We start from the raw sequence: 23,549 nt of genomic DNA, 5'->3' as shown, positions 1-23,549 counted from the left end.
CATTTTAAGTCATTTATCCCCTAGTTAGTTAATATATCACTTTGAAGGCTAATTTACTTTTTGTGGCTACTCTCTTTTGGCTTTTGTAATAAGTATTTCAAGAACTCCTCTTATTTATAGTCGAGGCTTCCATCCCTTTTTTAATTCACACCATATGTATTTAGTTCCCTGATGACTCAACTGCTACTTTCTGGATGCTTTTGATGCGTGTGTGCGTGCATGTGTCTGTGTAGGTCTGTGGGTATCTATTGATTTTAATGTAAGTACTCTGAATTGTGGAATTAAAATTTTGGGTCTTTCTACATCTAACATGAAAGTAACAATTTAAATGTTGTAATAAATACTATATTATGGGCCTTTTACATCATCTCATACCATACAAATTAAATTTTCTCCCTTTTTATGACCGACTAAAAATTCTAAAAAAATAATCAAATATATATGTGTTGATAATTGACAAAAGATGATTAAGTTAAATAATTTCCTTGCAAATGAAAATTTCAGTATTTTATCCTTTAAAATAAGACAAACTAATATTTCATATAAATATTACACAAACCATCTCACTCAGACCAGTTTATTTATGGTTAAAGAATTGGGAAAAGGCTAATTTCTACTGAACCTCATAGAATTCTATTAAACACTATAGAATGAAATTTAATTAAAGTCTTTCAAAAATAAAGAAAACAACTGACTAATAACAATTATTAGTCAAAAATATTTAAAAACAATGAATTATTGATTCTTTTTTTCAAAATAGCACCATTAAGTTGAAACTAAACAAAATAAAGCCAAAATAACCCAACAAAAACAACCCAAGTTTTGAAATATAAAAACACTTACCTTAATACTGACACAGTATGGATGGTAACACTGACCACACTGAGAACATGCTAGCAGCCGTCCTTCTGCTCCTTGGCCAAAGCTGCCACAAACTACACACATATCCTAAATTAAAAAACAATAAAAATCTTCTTTTTGCATCAAATTAGGTGACAAAAAAATTTGCATCAATTCAAACAGAAAAACAATAAGCTAAAATAGCTTAAAGAACAGAAACTAGATATTTAAATAGCAAAGATGACAAGAAATACAAAAAGAATATCCCCTAACCTGATGTAAAGTGAACTTGTCACTGCTAGAAAACAGGACTACTGTATTATGCATGGAATTTTCTTCTTCATCCTTGCTTGATAAAATATCCACAGAAGAAACCTATTATAAAAGAATGAAATTTAAGTTATTACATTCTATCATTCAAAAGACATTAATACTTTTGTAAAATTGAAGTAAATATAAATCAAATTCACCAAAATCTTGTGAGTTTATCTATTTTCCTTGTTTTTAAAGTAAAATAACTATACAGATTTTTTCCAGCTATTTACTTCCCTTTAATCTTGTTTTCTTCGGGTTTTGTTTGTGAAAATTTTTATAATTTAATGTAATAAAAGTTGTCCATTTTGCCGCCTTTCATAATGTTCTCTAGTTCTTCTTTGGTCATAAATTCCTTCCTTCTTCAAAGATCTGATAGGTAAATTATTCTTTGGTCTCATAATTTGTTCATGTAGTATCACCTTTTATGCCTAAATCACATACCCATTTGGAACTCATTTTGGTGGACGTGTGAGATGTATATCTATGTTGAGTTTCTAACATTATTTTCTTATTTTCCCAGCAATTTTTGTTAAATAATGAGTTCTTATTCCAGAAGCTTGAGTTTGGGATTTATTATCAAATAATAGATTACTATAGACTTAGATTATTTTATCAAGTGTATCTAATCTATTCCACAGATCTACTGCTCTATTTCTTAGCCAGTAACAAATGATTTGGATGACTTTTGCTTTCAAATGTAGTTTTAGGTGTTGGTAAAAGACCACCCTTTGTAGTTTTTTCATTAATTCCCTTAATATTCTTGACATTTTGTTCCGCCAGATGAATTTTGTTATTATTTTTTCTAATTCAAAAAATAATTTTTTTAAAGCAATTTAATTGCTATGTCACTGAACAAGTAGACTTATTTAGGCAGAATTATCACAATGTTATTATATTTTTATGTATCATATAATTTTATTATATATGGGTAAAGCTAAACCCATGAGCAACTGATATTTTTCAAATTGTTTAGATTGGTCTTTGTTAGTAGTGGTTTGTTATGGTATTCAAATAGTTCCTAGGTTTGTCTTGGCAAGCAGACATCCAAATATTTTATTTTGTCTAGTTATTATAAATGAAATTTCTCTTTTTCTTGCTGATGGGCTTTGTCAATAGTTTATAAAAATGCTGATGATTTCTGTGGGTTTATATTATATCCTGCAACTTTGCTATGGTTATTGAGTGTTTTGAATCTGTTTTTGGACAATTTTCTAGGATTCTTTAGGCATATCATCTTATCATCTGCCAAGAGTGACATTTTTGTTTCCTCATTGTCTATTCCAATTCCTTTAGTTTCTTTTTCTTTTCTTTTGGCTAAAGCCAATATTTCTAGTACAAAGTTGAATAATAGCAGTATTAATGGGCATCCTTGTTTTACTCCTGATTTTATTGGAAAAAGTCCTAGCCTCTCTCCATTACAAATAATACTTGAAAAATATCAATTGTTCATGGTTAGGTCAAGTAAAAATAATAAAAATAACAATTCTGCCTCAATTGGTCTACTTGTTCAGTGCCATAGTAATGACGCTGCCATAGTAATTACATTGCCAATTGGTTTTAAATATACATTATGGTGTAAGAAGGATAAAAATGATGATTGGAAAGAATCACAAAAACAACTGAGCAGACACACAAGAGAAAGAAAGCAGTATACCTAATAAATGCAACAATTTGATAGATGTAAATAACAAAAATATAAAAATAAATGATGTGATATACAATAGTAGCTAACAATTCTATTAAGAATCACTGCTGGCAAAAACATAAAGAGAGGGAAGACACAAATTAGTGTACAGAATGGGACACAAATATATGTAATCAAGTGGATTATTTGTTTTGCTTAATTAAAAAAAATATTTTGCTATATATTTTACAAGAATTGCATTTTCCCTGTAAACTAAGCTAATTCTGAGGTGTCATTTCAAATTGATCAAATTGGCTAACATATCAAAAATGAAAAATGATAAATATTGGAAAGGATATGGAAAAATGAGAACATTTATGTACTATTGGTGGAGTTTTGAAGTAATCCAATCATTCTGGAGAAAAATGTTGAAACTTTACCTACAGGAATATAAAAATTGTATATAATCATTCACAGAGCAATACTATTACTAGGTCTGTATTTTTTTTTTTAATTGGTATTCTTTTAATTGGGGAGGCAGTGGAGTCAAAGAGAGAAAAAAACCTCTCCAAAAATAAATTTATAGCAGCTTTTTTTGTTGAGGGCAGAAATTGGACATTGGGGATATTTCCATTATTGGGGAATAAACCTTAAAAATTATTATGGATGAAACTTGAAAGATTGTAGCCTTTATAATCAGTTGCTCTCAGAACTGGATAGAGAAATTTGTCCACTCTTTAGGACCTGAATCCAAATCCATCACAGATACTTACTATCAGTGTGATCTGGGGCAAGGCATTTAACCTTTGTTGGTCTCAGTTTGCTTAATTTTAAAATGGGGAAAATAATAGACCTACCCTTAAGGATTATCCTGAGGAGCAAGTATTGATAAAAAGTGGTTAGCACAATGCACATAGCACAATAGGCACTATAAAAAGACTTACTCCCTTCCTCATCCCCGCCAACATAGGAAAAATGCAGTAAGGAGAAGCAAAAAGTAAGAATGGAATCAATTTCAACATGGTACTTTTGAGATGCAACTGCATATACAGGTGTTATTCAGAACAGGCTGGTCTTGATATAAAGAAGTATCACAGAATAGAAATAAAGACTGTGTAACTCAAGGTTACCTTCACAGACAATTTGTGGGAGATAAATGGATTACGACATAGAAAAAATCTAAAAAAGTAAAAAGCCCAGGAAAGAATTTCATAACAAACTTGTCTAAAGATGTGATATGGATGTCAAATTAGAAAAACACAACAAAGGGAACAGAAAGACCTATAAAAGGAGAACATAAAGCATGAAAACTTAGGAAAGAAAGACCAACTATGAAAAAAGGAGTGAGTTTGTGTCAAATACTACAAAGATAGCAAGAACAGGAAAAAACTAAGAAAAGATCATTGGATTTTACAATTATAAAGTTAACTGAGGATATCTTCAAGAGAACAGAGTAGAGTGATGAAGTTAAAAGCCAAATTGATCAAGCTGGAGTTGCTTTGGAGGAATAAAGGAGCTGAAAACTGGTACTGAAGATGGGAATCCAGGAATTTCCATAGAAGAGAAATAAAATGGAACAGGAAAGCAGTGAAAACTAACTGTAGGTGTGGTCATGTATAAAATAATTCACTTAAGTGACAATCTGTAAGACAGGATATAATTCATTTTTTCTACAAATGTTTTTTCACAAAATGTTTGGTGACTGACTAAAACCTTTTCTGCCTGAAAAATGTTCATTTTCTTAACCAAACTCACTATAACAGCTTTCTTAAAAAAACTTTGAGCAATAATCCATGTTATTGAACTACCAATAATTATAGTCATATATTTATAATTTAGAAGTATAAATAAAATCCCATGAATAAAAGATAAGGTAAAGAGGTAAAGGGTAAGAAGATAAAAAGATGTGTTTCAATGCCATTTACTTGAAATGCTGACTAGAAAAAATGATGAAGAGTTAAGAGTATAATCTCATTATCCAGAACATAGCACAAAGTCCTATACCTAATAGGGATATAAATATCAAAATGATTTTAAAGAGGAGGAAAAGTCTACTGTATTACAGAAAAGATTGAATAGGAAAAGAAAAAAAAGAAAAGACTGAATAGGACTAGAAGCAGAGCTTTATACATTCTTTTTAGCCTAACAATTTTTTAAAGTCTTAAATATACATTAAATGATTTGATAGGGGAAAAAAATACCAGTACATTTAGTAATACATGAACTAAAAATTAATCAACCTTACCCCTGGAAGAACCAGAGCTCCAATCCCACTTTTGAGTTTGGATCTGCCTCGGCCACCTCGGCCAGAAAGTCCTGCACCTCGTGGTCTTCGTTTCCCAGGGAATCCAGATCCACGACCCTAGTAAAGTAATATTTTCCAAAATTGTATATAATTAACAAAAGATGAGACTAAAAAAACCCGGCTTTTTTTTTTTTTTTTTTTTTTAATTACCAACACAATTTAATCAATGAGACTGCTTGGAGACAGCAGCCACATGATTTCACTTGATTTAAAAAAAAAAAAAAAAAAAAAAGATGATCCAAAAATTTATTCAAGTTTAACAAAACCTCTCCATCTTATTCTGTTACAACCAATATTAAATATTGGTTAATTATTTTTATTATTAATTTTAAGTATTAATTAAATATTTTATTTATTATTAAATATTAAAAACCCTAAGATTTTCCTTTTTGCATCCAATTAACTGTATTTCACTTTTACTCAGAGTGAAATATATATAGCCAAAAACAAAAACAAAAAAAAAGACTATCATGTGTTAAAAGTAAAAAAAAAAGTCAAACAAAGAACATAAAGTAAATATAATTCAAGCAAAGGAATGCAGTGTTTAAAAATCTATCACGTTATGGGTTTTTGTGGCACCAAAAAAAAAAAAAAAATTAAAAAAAAAGAAAAAAAAGATCAATTCTTCCTTATTCAATCGTGCTTCTGTAAAAAGAATGTAATAATTTGATCTACAAGTATAGAACACAATGTCTAAAGTAAATAGTCCCACAGTCCCAGAAATGTGATCTGTAAGAAATGGATAAGTCATCAAATGATCAATCTTGGATAGTTGGTCAATAGTGAAAAAGTTCCCCCCAAAAAATATTTTCCTGTAAATACTTGGAACTCTAGGGGCACATATAAAGTTTCAAAGTGGAAAAATATTTTCTCCAAGACATTGAAGAAATATTAAGTATCAACTACATAGATTCCATTTTCTTCTTTACCAATTAATTCTCTGGATCAATTTTTATGGCATTTACCCTGTCTTCATCCTGACTTTGCAGAGAGATGAAACCTTTTTAAGCTCATAAAAGAATTTAAAACAATAACTAAAAGATCATAACTTGAAAGCTTAATACATTTAATTATGACTTCTTGTAATTTTAATTCAATATAAAAAAAGAAATGCAATTACATGGTCCCAAAAGTAAAACAAATATTAAAATCAGAATTAAACAATCTGTGCTTGAATTCCAGCTTGGCTATGTACTCGAGTAATTAACTCGTTTAACTGTTCCAGGATTCCATTTTAACACATACAGAATTAAAGTATTGGGCTAAAAAATCTCCAGCTAAAAATATTGTAATCCATAATGTCATTTTTAGAAATCAAATTTGCTGATGTTCACAAAAATCTTTCATTTCTTTATTTCTATAGTTGTGTGTGTGTGTGTGTGTTTCTATACAATAAATAGTTATCTTTTAATTTTATCTAAGGGAAATTTTGTCTTGGGATGCTAATAAGCAGTTTATGAAAACTGTACATATACTCAATTGATAAGAATTTTATATTTTAGAGCTGTTTAACTGGTTATATTTCTTGATAAGATGGAACAACTAGGTGGCAAGATAGTGTGTTGAGGCTCAAGTCAGGAAGATTTTAAAGGAATTTAAATCTGGCCTTAGAAACTTACTGTCTGTATAAGTGGGGGAAGTCACTTAACTTGTTTGTCCATTGGTAAATGAGCTAGTATTTTTGCCAAGAAAATCTCAAATGAAGTTAAGAGTCAGATATAATCGGAATGACTGAATAACAATTATTAAGATCAAGTTGGCAGCAAAATGATTTCTATTAGAATGATAAAAAGGAATAAAATTTCATGCAAAATGTTTTTATGTAAATGTTATTAACAAGATTATTTAGGTAGAATAGAATGATAGGTCATATTCATAATTCTAATCAATATGATCCAACTTCAAATTACTAAAAGGTTTCTATTCCCCTTCACTAAAATCTCTAAGGTACTGTCAGTTTCATTAATTTATTCTTGCAGGGTAGCAGTTTGCAAAAGAAGTGCTATTCAAATGAATTGTCTTATTCATATTTCTAGTAACATAATTATAAGGTATTTCAAAAGAATGTAATATTTAGAACCAGTGGCAAAATTAAGGATATTCTGCAGTTTTGCTTTTGCCCAATATTTCATTAACAATCATTTCAGAAGTAGCAGTTGCCTTATTAGCTCTGGAAATGTACACTTTCATAATAAATCTTTATATTTCTTTTCTTTATAGCCAAGACAGAATTCAATCATGTTTATCCAGCCATTAAGGAATACCCTAAATTACAGAGAATATCCTTAACCTATAACCAAAAGAAGGAAAAGGTCTTGCATTCTCAAAAGATAGTATTAGAAGAGTAAAGTATCAAAAGCTTTGAATAATATTTATATTCTGTTGAGCTGACTAAAATGCAATTAAAATAAAATCCAAAGAGCCATCCAAAAAGTCTCACTAGAGTCTCACTAGCTTTAGGTGTAATAATTTCCAGAAGGTTAGTAGAAGCTTAACAATTTATACATGTCAGGGCATAAATCCAAAGGTTGCGGCTAGATTGCTCTTACCCACCATATCTTAATACAATTTCATTAATAGTCCCTGAATAAAACTATTTCAGTATTTCCTTTATATTATGGAAACTAATAGCAATGTAAAAAAACCCAAAAAGAAAATATTATATAGCACAACTAGGACACAATAGCAATGTCTTTCAAAATTTTAGGCAATTCCAATAATTAAAATGAGCATTAAGTTTTAATATCAAGTTTCCTTCCTGGTATGTTCTAATATCATCAATTCATTTTAATGTTTTAATTTAAAACTGAAAAACCAAATTAATAAATTCTGGTTGCATTCTCATAAAAAATCTGTGAAATCTGTTAGCAAAACATAGTATTTACTATAACTGAAGAAAAACTGCTTTAAATCTGTTAATTATTTATAGGCAGTACAAAGACAGCCATGTCTTTCATAAATAATTCTATAGTGTTTCAATACTTAAAAAAATTAACAGTCACAAAAAGAGATGCTAAGGATTTGAACAGTTAAATAACATGAACTCAATCCTTTGTTAACCTCTGGGTGGATATATTTCTAATTTACCAAATAAATAATTGCAAGGACTAAATTACACATATAAACAGGCAAATCCTTATGTTTCATCCATTTTAAAATTGAAAAAATGAAATGCAAAGCTACAGCAGCTAAATTACATACACATAAATATCTTCATTCTCCTCTAATAACAAGTTTAATCAGAAATAAAGATGATACACAGAAATTTATTTACCACTTTGATGCTCCAAATGGTACTGCCAGTAAGCTGTCTGGGTTTAAAAATTTCCCGGCCTTCTGAAATGTCTGGGGACCAGGAAGGTGGGCTCACTGTATTATTGGTAGTCCAAGCCCCCTAGGATATGGCAGGTGAGAAAATAGATGTATAAAACTCAGCAACATAAAAAGCCAAAGCAAGCAACTAAAGATTTTAGGATAGCAAAAGCAAATGTAAACGTATGGAAATTTAGGACAAATTGCTTTAAAGAGGGTAAAAATTAACTGATTCCTTATTGTAATGTTACAATAATGTTTATGACTTCCTTTTAGGTAAGAATGTTCACTGAGAAGATTAAAGATTAAAACAATAGGAAATCACAACACATTAACAAAAATGCTGATACAAGATCACAAATTGTTTTATGTTATAATTATGCTGTGTACACTATGTCCAAATCCTATTTTAACAACTGTATGGGGATTTTAGCATATGTTAACTTTCCTCTTTCTCACTCAACACCAAAACAATGCGTTGGCTTACCACACTATACAAATTTATTGCTACAATCATGACTTAATAGCTAGAGAGGCATTAAAAAGATCTAACAAGGCAGACTATATTACATAAACATATATAAAAATATGAGGGATACACATATGTATACAAATATGCATATAATTATAACACTGGTAATTAATTTTATTAGCATATTAACTTAATTTAGGGCTAAAAATCTACACCAAAAGACTGACATACTGGATTAACTGGAGATAAAAAGCAAATAAAATTAGGGCAAATTGTCCTTAATTCACAAATTAAAAATGTCTAAAAAAGATGATAAATTATATTGATCATAAAAATGTTACTAAAAGGTATGAGTAAGAATTAGAACTATTTGGGAAAATATAATTTCACTTCTAAAGAACCATATTCATCAATCATTTAAACTAATCCAATGTACATGCTCAGCTTTAAAAAGTTTCCCACAAAGATCCCATAAAATTTTTAAATGAAACATTTAACTTTTGTCAAGGAAAAATATCTCCTGGGGAAAAGTCAATTTTGAGTCTTACAATTTACTAATTTATGTGCTTCTTATAAATTACAAATAAACAACCAAACTGTTAAGACATTAAAATGGAACACTGCACATTTACTTACCAGGCTCTATAATGTTATCAAAATCACAATTAGCATCTTCATATCACAAAATTAATACTGCCAGAAATTAAATAGGCATCAATCTGAAATTTTAAGATATTAGCTCTTAACTAAGAGCAATGGCTACTAAAAAGTATGAAATTAAAACTATATTAAATGGAATAGATAAATGGAATTCTGGTACATGAATGTTTTCATTCTGCTTATCAAGATCTTCCCTTTATTCTCAATATATGGGGAGAAAGTGACATCCAAGGTTATAAGCATTATTCAAAATAAAAGACAATGTAGCATTTAAAATAATTTAACAGACTATATGAAATTACTTAATGATTCAATATAATGCAAAAGGTAAAATTATTGCTGATAGTTAACTATTAACTATTTTCATCAGGACTCAAACCACTAATATTCTATAAAAATAATGGCTCATCTTAGTGTACTTAAAAGGTTGTAACAAATCCATCTTATACAAGCCATGTCTGGTTGCTCTGATATTCAACTAACTTATATGGCTTTAAGTGGATAGAACATAGTATACCAATCATTTAGGTGTTAGAAAGTTAAGATCTTTGATCCCTTTCTACCATCAGACACACTTTCAACTACTACTGATAAATTTGAGTGGTGGAAACAGGTGTTACTTATGTATAGGAATAGGTACCAGTGGTAGAATAAATAAATTAATATGCATGTATACATAAACACATGTATGCATAAGCACATTTGTAAATATAAAGAAATAACCAGAATTCAACATCAAGGGGCTCAGATTGCATTCAAAGAGTACTAATATTTTAAATCAAACTATTACAAAAATTCTACACCAACATTTTTACAGGCATGCCATCTGAATTCTCCTTTAAGGCCAAAATGTTAACTCTAATTCAGGGCTTCCCCAATTCTTGTCATTCAAGGCGACTACTTCTGTCTACCCAACACAAATGCCCTCCATGTTCTCCTCCCTATTCACTACAAATCTCATCACCTCAGACCTCATCTTTTTAGACAAATACTTGTCATGTTTTTAAATTTTTTCATTCATTTTCATTATTCAGAAGACTACTATTTATTTCCTTCCCTAGCCCCAAGCTCTTTATTCTGACACCTCAAATCACACTGGACCTACTCTCTAATTAAATAGCTCCTGTGAAAAACTTATAATAAGGAGGGCCCATAAAGCATTGGTGTCTCATTCCATTCCAAGCTGAGCTTGAGACATTCATTAGCATACTTTTGTCCCCCAATGAATGTTAACCCTCCCCCCCCATCTATATTACTAGCATTTAAGACAGTGCCTGAAAATTAGTAAGCCTGAAAAATTTCAGGCTGCCTCCATCTCAGTCTTAAACTACTTTTTTATCTCCTTGCAATACAATGGGAACTGAGGATGCCACATCACTACAAAGCATTCCTAATGTTATCCATTCATTTTTTTCTACTCTATCTCACAAAACACAGAAATAGAATTAATATATTTTATCCCTTCACACTCACTTTTAAAGATGTGACCAAACAACCAACCCGTGAATTATTTATGCTATTCAGTTATATCTTTGCTTCAAGATTTTTGTTATTATTTACCTTTCCAATCAGGAAAATAGATAAAACGTTTGTTGATGACTTTGACAGATTCTCTATGTCTTTCTATCCCATAGGTCTTCAAACAATGAAACATTCATTATCCAATGATAATTCTAATGGCTGATAACCACTAAGGCATAATGGTATAATAGAGTACTAAACTTGGGAGTTAGGAAGACCTCATACCAAATCTTACACCAGATGATTACTAATTATATGATGATATTTATATCTACTTTCCTAAACTATATTTCCTAATCTATAATGCCTAAAGTACTCTACTGACATTGAAAACTCAATATAAAAAGATATGCTAAATAAGATGATCCTGATGAAATGCTAGAATTTTATAAGGTCATTCATTAAGGAAATGAATTCTAGGTTGCTTAAATTTATATTCTGTTTCCTTGAAATTTGTTCAATTCAGAAAGCAAGAAGCCTCAGTGGCATATTTTATATTAAATTAAACATATTCTATATACTTAATAAATACTGAAATAGGGCAATTGGGTTTTTACTACAACAAGCAGTTGATAATTTGGGGCAAAATAAAATAGGCTTTACAGCCTACCCGAAGTATCCTTGTCATAAACACTGGATCAAAAACAGGCCTGAATTATCCATGAATATTTGGTCGGTGAGAAAATGATGGAAATACATTCTACATGGATATGAAATGTTGCATAAGCTATCATCTACTTTTTTTCTTGACAGTTTTGCTTATGTATATGGAAAGGACTGAAAAGCACCAAATTTCTCAAGCTCTGAAAAAGAAATTTTTTTAAAGTAAATTTCTCGCAGAACCTAAATTATTTGAGAAATTCATTGGTAAGTAATCTTTCTTTCCTTTAAATTCCCCTCTTGTTTAAATATTAAAAAAAGAATTTATCCTATACAGACTCATCAACATGCAGATACTTTGTTTCCAGTTATTTTGTAGTCCAAAGTAACTGGAAACAAAGTATCTGCATGTTGATTTGATAACTATTCAACAAATTATGATATTTAATATAATGGAAAAAAGAATCTGAATTCAGAGAGATGCAAAATAATTCAATTGTAATAGACAAATACAAAGAGAAAGAAGCAGTAACAATAAAACAAGCTAAATAGTATCTGTAGCAATACAAACTCAAAAACTAAAATTGTGTATCAATGCCTCAGAGCTTGGCTACAAAAGAGATATTAGAATCTAATCCTGCCTCAGTGCAGGCAAAGAACAATGAACACATTATGGAATATGGAGTTTCTTTTTTCTTTTTGACTGTGTTAAAAAGTGTCAGGATAGGAGACTAAAAACAAGTATTCAGGAAAGGGTAATGCTAATCACTTTTTTTAAAAACAAGGCTATTACATTAATTTAAAAAAAAAAAGTGCAAGAACTTCTAATGTTTCTAGGGATAGGGAAGAATATAATTTTGTATTCATTGAGTTCAAGTGATATTTAGTAAATACCTGTGCAGGAAATACCTGGTACAAATGACAAAATAAAGCTACTTTTGATTACCTTCAACAAGATGCTCTGAAGAGTAAAAGAAAAAATTTTCTGAAATTAGACAAAATGAATTGTTCTACCATGCGGATATTAAAATTGGGCATCTGAGCTAAATGAACTATACCATAGCATGGGGCAATGGGAAAGGATACTGACTTCACAGTAAAAGTATAGCACTTAAAAGGCATTTATTCCCATGACCCAAGACTTCACAAAACTGGATCTCAGTTTATTCATCTATAAATTATAAATTCTGAATTGGATAGCTTCTGACCTTCTATAATCCTTATATCTACAGACTATCATCCTATATTGAATGAAAGTCATTTCCAATGTGAAATACCAAGCACAAGTTAGCAGAATTAAACACTTGGATAAAAAAACATTTAAAAGATAAAATACAAAAGAAAAAGAGAAAGAAACTCAGTTAATATATGTTCAACCATCTATCCAATTGAGTTTTACTAAGATTTTAAGTTTGGAGATCAAGATAGAAGCATACAAATGAGAGAAATAAGACCTTTTATATTGTGCTAATTAAAATATGATTCTTTACATTAAAACACATTTCCCTAAGTCAAATACACTTAATACAGTCATAATTGTTATTGCAATAAAACCATACTAAATAAAATCAAAAGCCAGGTATAGAAAAGCACTTGGAATTAAAGCAATTGACTAAAGAATTTTGGATATAAGGGACTTGGAATTAAAGTAACTGACAACAGCATTCTGGATGTAAGGGATTTCTTATGTTAGATTCACAAAATTAATTTCATGGTGCTGAACAGAAATTTGTAGCACTCTACAATTCTATGCTTCCTCATTCCAGGTGTTGCTTGTATTATGTAGGACTGTTCTTCCTTACAGAAATCTGAAGCAATGTCCAAGAGATGCTACTAAAATCTCAGATTTGGGGTAGTCTATTATGTTATATTTTAGGGAAGGATCATTTCCCAATGATGGTCAAAAGAAGAATGTAGCAAACCAAAGCAGTGGTAACAAGACAGTTGAAGTAGCTACACCATCTTGTACTCTAAAAGCCCAGAAAAGAAAAGCAAAAAGTATATGTGAATAAAATTTTAGTATGACATAATTGTAATATTAGAATATAGTCATGACTATATTTCTAGTACAAAGTGAATAGGAAAGCAGCCCTCAAAATACAGGACTTTCCTTCTCACTCAATTAATGGACTGAACCACAAGCCCTTCTTCTGAAGAATACAAAATGTAATAAAACTTACACTGTAACTTTATTAGAATAACTTCAAGATGCTGAGTGGAATGAGTAGGACCAGGAGATCATTATATACTTCAACAGCAATACTATATGATGATCAATTCTGATGGACGTGGCCATCTTCAGCAATGAGATGAACCAAATCAGTTCCAATAGAGCAGTAATGAATTGAATCAGCTACGCCCAGCCAAGAGATGACTATGAACCATTACGTAGAATTCCCAATCCCTCTATTTTTGTCTGCATGCATTTTTGATTTCCTTCACAGGCTAATATTACACTATTTCAAAGTCCGATTCTTTTTGTACAGCAAAATAACTGTTTGGACATGTATACTTATGTTGTATTTAATTTATACAAGAGATAATTTAAAAACATGTATTGGTCAACCTGCCATCTGGGGGAGGGGATGAGGGGAAGGAGGGGAAAAATTGGAACAAAAGGTTTGGCAATTGTCAATGCTGTAAATTATCTATGCATATGACTTGTAAATAAAAAGTTATTTAAAAAATAACTTCAAGAAAGCTGATTGGTATTCTGGTTAATAAAATTATTAATGAATCTGATGAACAGAAAAATGTTGCTTTAAAAAATAAAGTATTTGCAAAAAATGAACTTAAAATTTCTGAAAACGCCTAGTAACATTCATTTTGTTCTTTAGAAGGGTCAAGATTGTTTTGGTTTGCTACATACTTTCTGGCCAATTGCTATTCCTTTACATATGGGGAGAGAGATTTCTCTTAATCTTCATGTTTTTGTCATGCTTTCAGATGACTTTTGTACAAAAAATAAAGATGTGCTAGCACAATATCAGCCCTTCTGGCTTAACTTAAATCACATACATAGAGAATTCAATTTTTTGAAACCTAGAAAAGTAAGGGATTTCCTTTTGCTTGCTGAATACCAAATTTAATTACATTTTAATAACTAAATAGATGCACATAGAAAGAGCAAATTTTGAATACTTTTTTTGCTTGAATTTTCCTGATTTTAAAATTGAAATTAAAAAATATTTCCCAGAAAAAAAAATAGGTAGTAAAATCTTAACAGAATTGCTCATAATTCCTAATTAAAAGTTCTTTCAGATAGTTCATAAATAGTATGTGTTTACATTAAAATCAATGTATCGTGTGTGTGTGTCTGGGTGTCTGTACATGTGTGTATATACATACATTATTAATTGGTACATGAAAGAGAAAGAACCACAACAGTCAACTTTAGTCAAATGCACTATAAAACTCCCTTATGATAAATATCTGTTATTTTGCTATAAATGTTTCAAAAAGCAGTTCTTCTCTATGGAGCCACAAAAAACAAAACTAAACAAAACGAAAAAAAAAATCCTATTTGACTAATGTTATAAAGATAGCACTCTTTCAAAAAATAGATGTATAATAATAGAAAGTGAACTAAAAATTTTCATTTTCTATTTCTCAATCAAAAACTAATCTCCAAAGGAAGCATTTTTAAAATTTCACTGAAATGAAACAATTTTCTTTGATAACATCAAAAAAATTATCCTACCTGTTTTGACCGAGGTCTACCCGGGGAAAATTTTCTTTTGGTAATAGCTGGTTTACCCATGCCAATTTTTGGAGTAACAGAGATGTAAGTTGTTGGCATAATATTTCCAGCAGAAGAATGTAAATTTGAAGGTTCACTGTGAAGTATATCATTTGCAGAAGTCAAGTCTAAAGAAACGATGGAAGAACATATATTTGTCTTACTTCTATCTACTGATGATGAAAATGCTGAATCTGTCTCTGATGGTGATATTATGGATTTGTCATCTAAAGGTGAACCAACTTTTAAACAATCATCAAATGTGGGAAGGCATTCCATTTCTACAATACCAGATGAAACTTCACAGATTTCATCTTTTTTTATTGCTCCTTGAACCTTGTCTATTTCCAAATCCATCTTTGCAATTAAAGCAGTTTCTTCTTCAGATGCATGTGGTAAAATATCTGATGCCACAATGATATTTTCAGGTGTTAATTGTGGAGATGGAGATTCTTCAAAGAATGCTGTTGCTTTGGATTCCTGTAATGTCTGCTGTTTTTCATCCTTTGGAGAACTCTCTGAATTTGTCAAAGCATTGTCATTTTCTGTCACTATCATCTTATTTTCATTTTGACCTTCACCATAAGATTGTACCGTTTTGTCAGACATTTCCATCTCATCTTTATCAGTCTGATTAGAAACTTCACTTTGCTCTTCAGGACTTAATTTATCTTGTGTAAGATCTGTAAAAAAATTTACATACATACATATATATATGCACACAGATTTTTATTAATATCAATTTTTCTTAAAAATTCTGATTAAACAGATCAAAAAACATGCTGACACATTAAGGAAAAAAAAAAAAAAAAAGATACAACACAGTGACAATGAGACACAAAGATCTATTGCCTTCTACCAGAGAAAACCTTAAAAGAAAGACTTGAAGTAGCCTTAGTCAAGTCAAAGACAAAAGGCTTTGCATTCAATTCTTTGAAAAGAGAGAGGGAGGAAAAGAGGGAGAGAAGGAGGAAGGAAAGAAGGGGGAAAAAAATGTGGGTAATGGAGAGAGAGAAGAGATAGAGAAGGAAAAGAGAGGAACAGAAGAAGATACTATGAACATTTCTGTATAGATTGCACAATCCTGACTAAGAGTAATCACATTAAACTACACCTTTAACAGTGAGATTTATGGGTTGAATGAAATAAATAAAAACTTAAATGACTTTTCTAAAGCATAACTTCAAATTGCTTTCCAAAATGAGACAAATACATAGCTCCATCAAAACCGAGTATACTGATGTGCCTATTTTTCTATAACTCTTACAACGTTACATATTTATCTTGTCATCTTTGCCCATTTTCAAAATGTGAAGTAAAATATCAGGGTTGTCTATATTGGCATTTTTTCATATAGTTATTGAAAGAACTGTTTCTTCATACATTTTGGCTATGTATGCCCTAAGAAACTGTTCTTAATTTATAGTAATTCCCTATGTACCTTTGATAATTCTATTTTATGCTCATCAACTGAAGAAAAAGGTGAACAAATTTTTGTAAGTGAATAAAATGAAGTGAATGAAAGCCAGATATCCAGGGACAAGTTTCTTTCCCAAAAAGAAATGAGAAAATGAGAAATTAAACATAAGGAATATCAATGATGAGATCAGATTTGGTTGTTAGGTTAAGTTTCAGTGACCTTAAAAAAAAAAAAAAAAAAAAGCCCTCTTTTTTTATTTGTGAAAAGATGTCTTTTGCTGGCTAGGAAGGAAGGTCTATGTTTAGAAATTAAATGATGGACAAAAATAAACTAAAAAAAATTTTTACTAACCAATTAACTTCTACCATTAGTATAAAACATAACTTTTAAAATAAACAAAGATTACTCACCAGGAATTAAAGGACTATCTGTTATAAGTCTTACTGCAGGACTGACATTCTTGATATTAATCTGGTCTTCATCACAATCATGGACAGCTGCTAGAAACAATTTGATAAAGTCTCCAACAGTTTGCAAAACCTTCATTTAACACTTAATCTTATACATTATCATGAGAATTAAATCAATTGACAATTCAAATACACTTACTATGAATATCCTACTTTTTTTCTTCCCAAACACCTCAGATAAACCTGCACTATTCTTATTTCTCTGTTATTTACTTTCGTTTAATCAAAGCACAAACATTTCTTTTTTGTAATTATCTTAGGAAAATTATGTAACACTATAAAACCTGGAAATTCACACAACTTTATATTTTTCTCCAAAAAACTAGTTAGGAAATCAGATTTAGGAGACATAGAATAAATAAAATCACTTCTTCATAAATCCAAAATGGATAAGTCCATGCACTTGTATGTTCATTAACACACACACAATCTCTCGTTCTCATTCATTCTCTCTCAGTTATTATAAAGCAGTACAGTGTTAAGTTTTAATAGTACAGAAGCTACAAATTTACACAAATAAAATTTGAATATTTAATTATATCAATTTCAAGTTGAATAAGAATTACCAAACTATAATGCAATGTATATGTGTGATAATTTCTAGATTGAAACTTTCTTAGTGGAAGGGTAGAAGAGGTCCTCTAGCTTACCCAACTCTATCATCTAAGCTACATACAATAGCTTTTTTCTTGTTGGGTCACATCAAAACTGTCAAGTATGGATCAAAACCATGTCTTCTCTGGATGATGTTAAGACTAGGATTAGCCTTAAACTTGAGCAGCAGCTGATGAATGGTTTAACAAATATAAAAAAATCATCTAGAGTAATTCATAATACAAAATAGTGCTTATTTCTAATCTTAATAGAAACATAAATATTTAAATATTTTGAATGAATCATTCGTATTTTTAAGTATGCAGCACTCATATTTCTAAAGTTAATAAGGTTGAAAATTGCAATGAAACTTTTGGGACACTCAGTATGTGTCATACATATACATTATATACATGTGCCTACACAAATAGGAATGAAATTATTTTCTATAGTATATTAGTAAAATTCAAGGTGATTAAGGGCAGGGAATTTATCTTAATGTAACAAGCTAAATGCAAACATAATGCAGGGACTTAATATAAGTAATAAATTTTAGCTATAATGCTAATACTTAGCTGTCATTTTAAACATTTCCTTTCTCATAAGATCATTTTTTTAAACAAACAAAAAAGTTTTAAAACAAAAACAAATACTAATAAATAATTAAAAGCACATGAACATGTGAAGATACAGCAAAAACCCTAGATATGATTTTAGCTTTCATTATCTGAAATGATATGAACCACTAGGATGGTTAACATAAAATCGAGTTTTAGCATCCCCTGCAAGGAACCACAATCCCTACCAATTTTCCTAAAACTTTTAAAGAATTATCTAACAGTGGGAGTCTCTTCCACTAAGGGTTAGGTTTTACACCACTAATTTCTTATTTAGCTTTAAATCAGTGAGCTATGGAATTGTGTAATTGCATTATATGTATGGAAAATATAACTATCTTAATATATATTTTATTACATAGATATTTTTATGATATTTAGATATTTTAAGATATTTTATCTTACCAACTGGAGCAATTTCGGGTCTTGTATCTTGATTTAAAGAACTGCTCCCACCTTGGTCCATAAATACCAAATTCTCATCAACTCCTTCCGTTTCCATTTCATTAACAGAATCTTAAAAGGAAACCAATTTCTCTTGATTAGTATACAATTTATTACATATATTTTAAGATGCCTGGTAGTTCTCAAGACCGAAACTTAATCAAAAAAGAAGTTTAACTGCTTAATCTATGAATAGAACTATCAAATGCTACTAGTGCTTCATCTCACACTTACAAAAATGATAAATTGATCTTTATCCTTCTCAACATCTAGACTACTCTACATGTTAGTTAATATAGTAAAGTGTAGAATAGAACATATCAAAAGATAAAAATACTGAAACAAAAGAAGATTTTAAAAATCAACATCATAAAGACAGGTTTAGCAATCAGAGAATTTAACACTAATGAATTGTATCACACTAGGCAAATCACATCCATCTAATTGAATCAAATCTGTCTAACAGAAAAGATGAAAGAATAAAATTCACAAAACTAACACCACATCATTATTTCTATTAAATTTGAACTTCTTATACTCAGTCGAAAGTTCTAGTCTATTGATATGTTTCATGATCTTGACTGTGTTATTTAACAAGTCTCTTTCTCAAAAATATCACAGCTAAAAATTTTAACCATAACTTCTGTCTTATCTAAGTGAATAATTCCTTATACTTTAGTGTTCTCTCTTGTTCTGTGCAAGTTCCCAATACAAATCACTATGGCATTACTCCCCATTCTCAGCTCTAGTCATAGAGGAATATGCAAGCTTCACTTTATCAATACCAACTGTTGTACTTATATCCTTGATTACAACTTGCTCCTCCTTATTTTCAACCTTTTGTTATATATTGGTACTTTCTCTACCTGCCTACAAACCATTCTTAAACCTCTATTATTTGTTCTGAAAACCTTCTCAAGCTCTTTTATCCCCCTGCAGGCTTTTCTAAACTATACATGAGGCATAAAAATTTGTCATGGTTTCCTTGAAGACTCAACTATCGTAGATATAGGTAAGAGGTCTTTCCTTGTTCCCCATAACACTGAACATCCACATATACATTATATTGCAAAAGCAAAACAAAGAAAAAAGAAAGGTGAGATACCTTATTGGAAAAACAACTGACCGGAAAAATAAATTAAGTAGTGATAATTTAAAAATTATTGTTCTGCCTGAAAGCCAATTTTTATCAAAAGAAACTGTCGTAATATTCTACAACCTGAGGGTGAAATAAAAATTGAAAGAATCCACTAATCACCTCCTGAAAAAAGATCCCAAAATGAAAACTACCAGAAAGATTATCACCAAATTCCAGAGTTCCCAAGTCTAGAAGAAAATACTGCAAGCAGATAAAAAGAAATTATTCCAATATCATGGAGCCACACAGTCAGGACAGCACAAGACTAAGTTGTTTCTACATTAAAGAACCTGAGGGCTAGGAATAAGTCATTCTGGAGAGCAAAACAGCTAGGATTTCAACCAATAATCACCTACTCAAAGCAAAAGTGAATATAATCCTTCAGGGGGGAAATAGACATTCAGAAATAAATTGAGAACTTTCAAGCATTCCTGATGAAAAAAACAAGCAATGAGTAGAAAATCTAACTTAAAAATAGAAGACTCAAAAGATGTGTGTTTAAAAAAAAAAAAGGTAAATATTAGAAATCTTGAGATTCAATAAGGATAAACCATTTATATTACTATGTGGGAAAATGATAAATAAAACTCCTAATAACATCCTCATTATTAGGGAAATTAGGAAAAGTATATATAAAGTTGAATATAGGACAGGAGGATGTAACACTGATTTCTAATACAGCTCAGGTCCTGCCTACAACATTACTTTTTCAACTCTCTTCCAGAAATTGGAAAAAACTCCAATTCAACAGTCTCCTTTTAACTCATGAGATTTATAATCTAATCTCTGGCCATGCTCAATTCAAAGAGCTCAGAACTGGATCATCTTCTAGACTATTTCTACCCCTTATTTCCTAATGTTTTTAGTTTTGAGAGCAAGAATTATCATTCCTTTTGGTTGTATTACTAATGCTTAAAGCAGAGTGTTTGGTATTAAAAAAAAAAAAAAAAAAAACCTAAAATTCTTCACAAAGCTACTAATCATGTGTAAGCATATGCAGTATGATACTCAATTTTATTCCATCTAAAGAATATTTGTCAAACATTTTTGAAATAGCAGAAAAATCAAGTCTAGAATATTCCTCTGAATTTTTTAAGTGAAAAAAAGGTAAGTTTCAAAGAAGATGGAACTAATGCTAAAGAATGAAGAGTATATTAAGACGAGGGAATCAGCCTGACAAGCTAAGTTTCTGCATAATTCTTAAGTAACATAACAATTTAGGCACAATAAATTAGAGGAACATAGAATAGTTTATCTCTCAGACTTGTAGAGGAGAAAGAAATTTGTGACCAAAGATGAACTAGAGACCATTACTGATCACAAAATAGAAAATTTCGATTACATCAAATTAAAAAGCCTTTGTACAAACAAAACTAATGCAAACAAGATTAGAAGGGAAGCAACAAACTGGGAAAACATCTTCACAGTTAAAGGTTCTGATAAAGGCCTCATTTCTAAAATATATAGAGAACTGACTCAAATTTATAAGAAATCAAGCCATTCTCCAATTGATAAATGGTCAAAGGATATGAACAGACAATTTTCAGAGGATGAAATTGAAACTATTACCACTCATATGAAAGAGTGTTCCAAATCATTATTGATCAGAGAAATGCAAATTAAGACAACTCTGAGATACCACTACACACCTGTCAGATTGGCTAAGATGACAGGAAAAAATAATGATGAATGTTGGAGGGGATGCGGGAAAACTGGGACACTAATGCATTGTTGGTGGAGTTGTGAACGAATCCAACCATTCTGGAGAGCAATCTGGAATTATGCCCAAAAAATTATCAAATTGTGCATACCCTTTGATCCAGCAGTGTTTCTATTGGGCTTATATCCCAAAGAAATACTAAAGAAGGGAAAGGGACCTGTATGTGCCAAAATGTTTGTAGCAGCCCTATTTGTAGTGGCTAGAAACTGGAAAATGAATGGATGCCCATCAATTGGAGAATGGCTGGGTAAATTGTGGTATATGAATGTTATGGAATATTATTGTTCTGTAAGAAATGACCAGCAGGATGAATACAGAGAGGACTGGCGAGACTTACATGAACTGATGCTAAGTGAAATGAGCAGAACCAGGAGATCATTATACACTTCGACAACGATATTGTATGAGGATGTATTCTGATGGAAGTGGATTTCTTTGACAAAGAGACCTAACTAAGTTTCAATTGATAAATGACGGGCATAAGCAGCTACACCCAAAGAACGAACACTGGGAAACAAATGTGAACTATCTGCATTTTTGTTTTTCTTCCCGGGTTATTTATACCTTCTGAATCCAATTCTCCCTATGCAACAAGAGAACTGTTCGGTTCTGCAAACATATATTGTATCTAGGATATACTGCAACATATCCAACATATAAAGGACTGCTTGACATCTAGGGGAGGGGGTGGAGGGAGGGAGGAGGAAAAAAAATCGGAAAAGAAACGAGTGCAAGGAATAATGTTGTCATTATAAAGTAATCATTAAATAAAAAATTAAAAAAAAAAAAAACAATTTAGGCACAGTGGATAGAACAGAACTAAGTTCAAGAAGACCTTAAAATTTGGCTTCAGACACTCATTAGTTGTATGACTCAGGGAAAGGCACTTAACTCTACTTGACTCAATTTCTTCATCTGTAAAATGAGCTGTAGAAAGAAATGAGAAACCACTCTAGTATTTTTGTCAAGAATAACCCAAATTGGGCCATAAAGAGTAGAACACAATGTAAACAACAAAGAAACAAGAAATTGAAAAAAAAACCCACTAAACATATATAAATATGTATGTATACACATATATGGAAAAGGTTCTGTCACTATTCATTTTACTTAAATTTGGTAGTTCATAAAAAAGGACATGCAGTTGCTATTTTATGCCCTAACCCATATCTTTCATTTGAACTATCTTATTTCCAAGCAAGAATGTGGACATTTCAATTGAAGTTTCCTCCTCATAACTTGGATGGAATAAATGTTCTGATTAGTTCTCTGTCTTTATCAAATTACCTCTCCTACCCTAAATACAATAATCAAGCTTTCACACTGGTTCAGCTAATGAAATTTCAATTGTTTGGTCATTAGCTATTCTAGGACATAAGAAATTAAGGAGTTAAAATCAATCAAATGAACATTTAATAAGAACTTACTCTGTGGCAGGAATTATGAAAATCTTTTGTTTGAAAGAATTATCAATGAATCATCTTAAGTAGTCAACAATTTAACATATTTATTTGCTTCTGTTGGAATTACTTTAAATCAAAGGTAGCCTAATGCCATCACCAAGGAAAGATGTGAAAGAAAATAGAAAAAAGAGACATAGGAGAAAGCCCAACTAAAGGAGGGGATCCCAAGAATGCTAAGCTGTGGAAAACAAGTTAAAAGACAATATGAACAAAAATATAACAAAAGACTTGCGCTCTTAACCACAACATAGGCAAATTGGATCTAAGTAAAGATTCCCTCCCCCAATAAAGTTCT

At 30.6% G+C, this 23,549-nt stretch overlaps 1 protein-coding gene across 5 annotated transcripts in view; it reads right to left on the bottom strand.

Annotated features, from left to right (window-relative positions):
* The window catches only part of KMT2C (lysine methyltransferase 2C), a 248,676-nt gene that overhangs the window by 94,747 nt on the left and 130,380 nt on the right, over window positions 1–23,549 (bottom strand). For all 5 annotated transcript variants that reach the window (XM_052000663.1, XM_052000665.1, XM_052000666.1 and 2 more), the window contains exons 12-18: window positions 18,895–19,005; window positions 17,219–17,308; window positions 15,350–16,071; window positions 8,359–8,478; window positions 5,025–5,141; window positions 1,114–1,215; window positions 844–948 (exon numbers count right to left, since the gene is read on the bottom strand). In XM_052000663.1, the coding sequence (XP_051856623.1) occupies window positions 844–948; window positions 1,114–1,215; window positions 5,025–5,141; window positions 8,359–8,478; window positions 15,350–16,071; window positions 17,219–17,308; window positions 18,895–19,005 (1,367 nt within the window). The remainder of the gene's footprint in view (window positions 1–843; window positions 949–1,113; window positions 1,216–5,024; window positions 5,142–8,358; window positions 8,479–15,349; window positions 16,072–17,218; window positions 17,309–18,894; window positions 19,006–23,549) is intronic.

This window comes from Antechinus flavipes, chromosome 5, assembly GCF_016432865.1.
Source record: "Antechinus flavipes isolate AdamAnt ecotype Samford, QLD, Australia chromosome 5, AdamAnt_v2, whole genome shotgun sequence".
In the NCBI taxonomy this organism is placed as follows: Eukaryota; Metazoa; Chordata; class Mammalia; order Dasyuromorphia; family Dasyuridae; genus Antechinus; species Antechinus flavipes.
The sequence above is the reverse complement of the archived record's forward strand: the minus strand, read 5'-3'. Positions and strand labels throughout refer to the sequence as shown.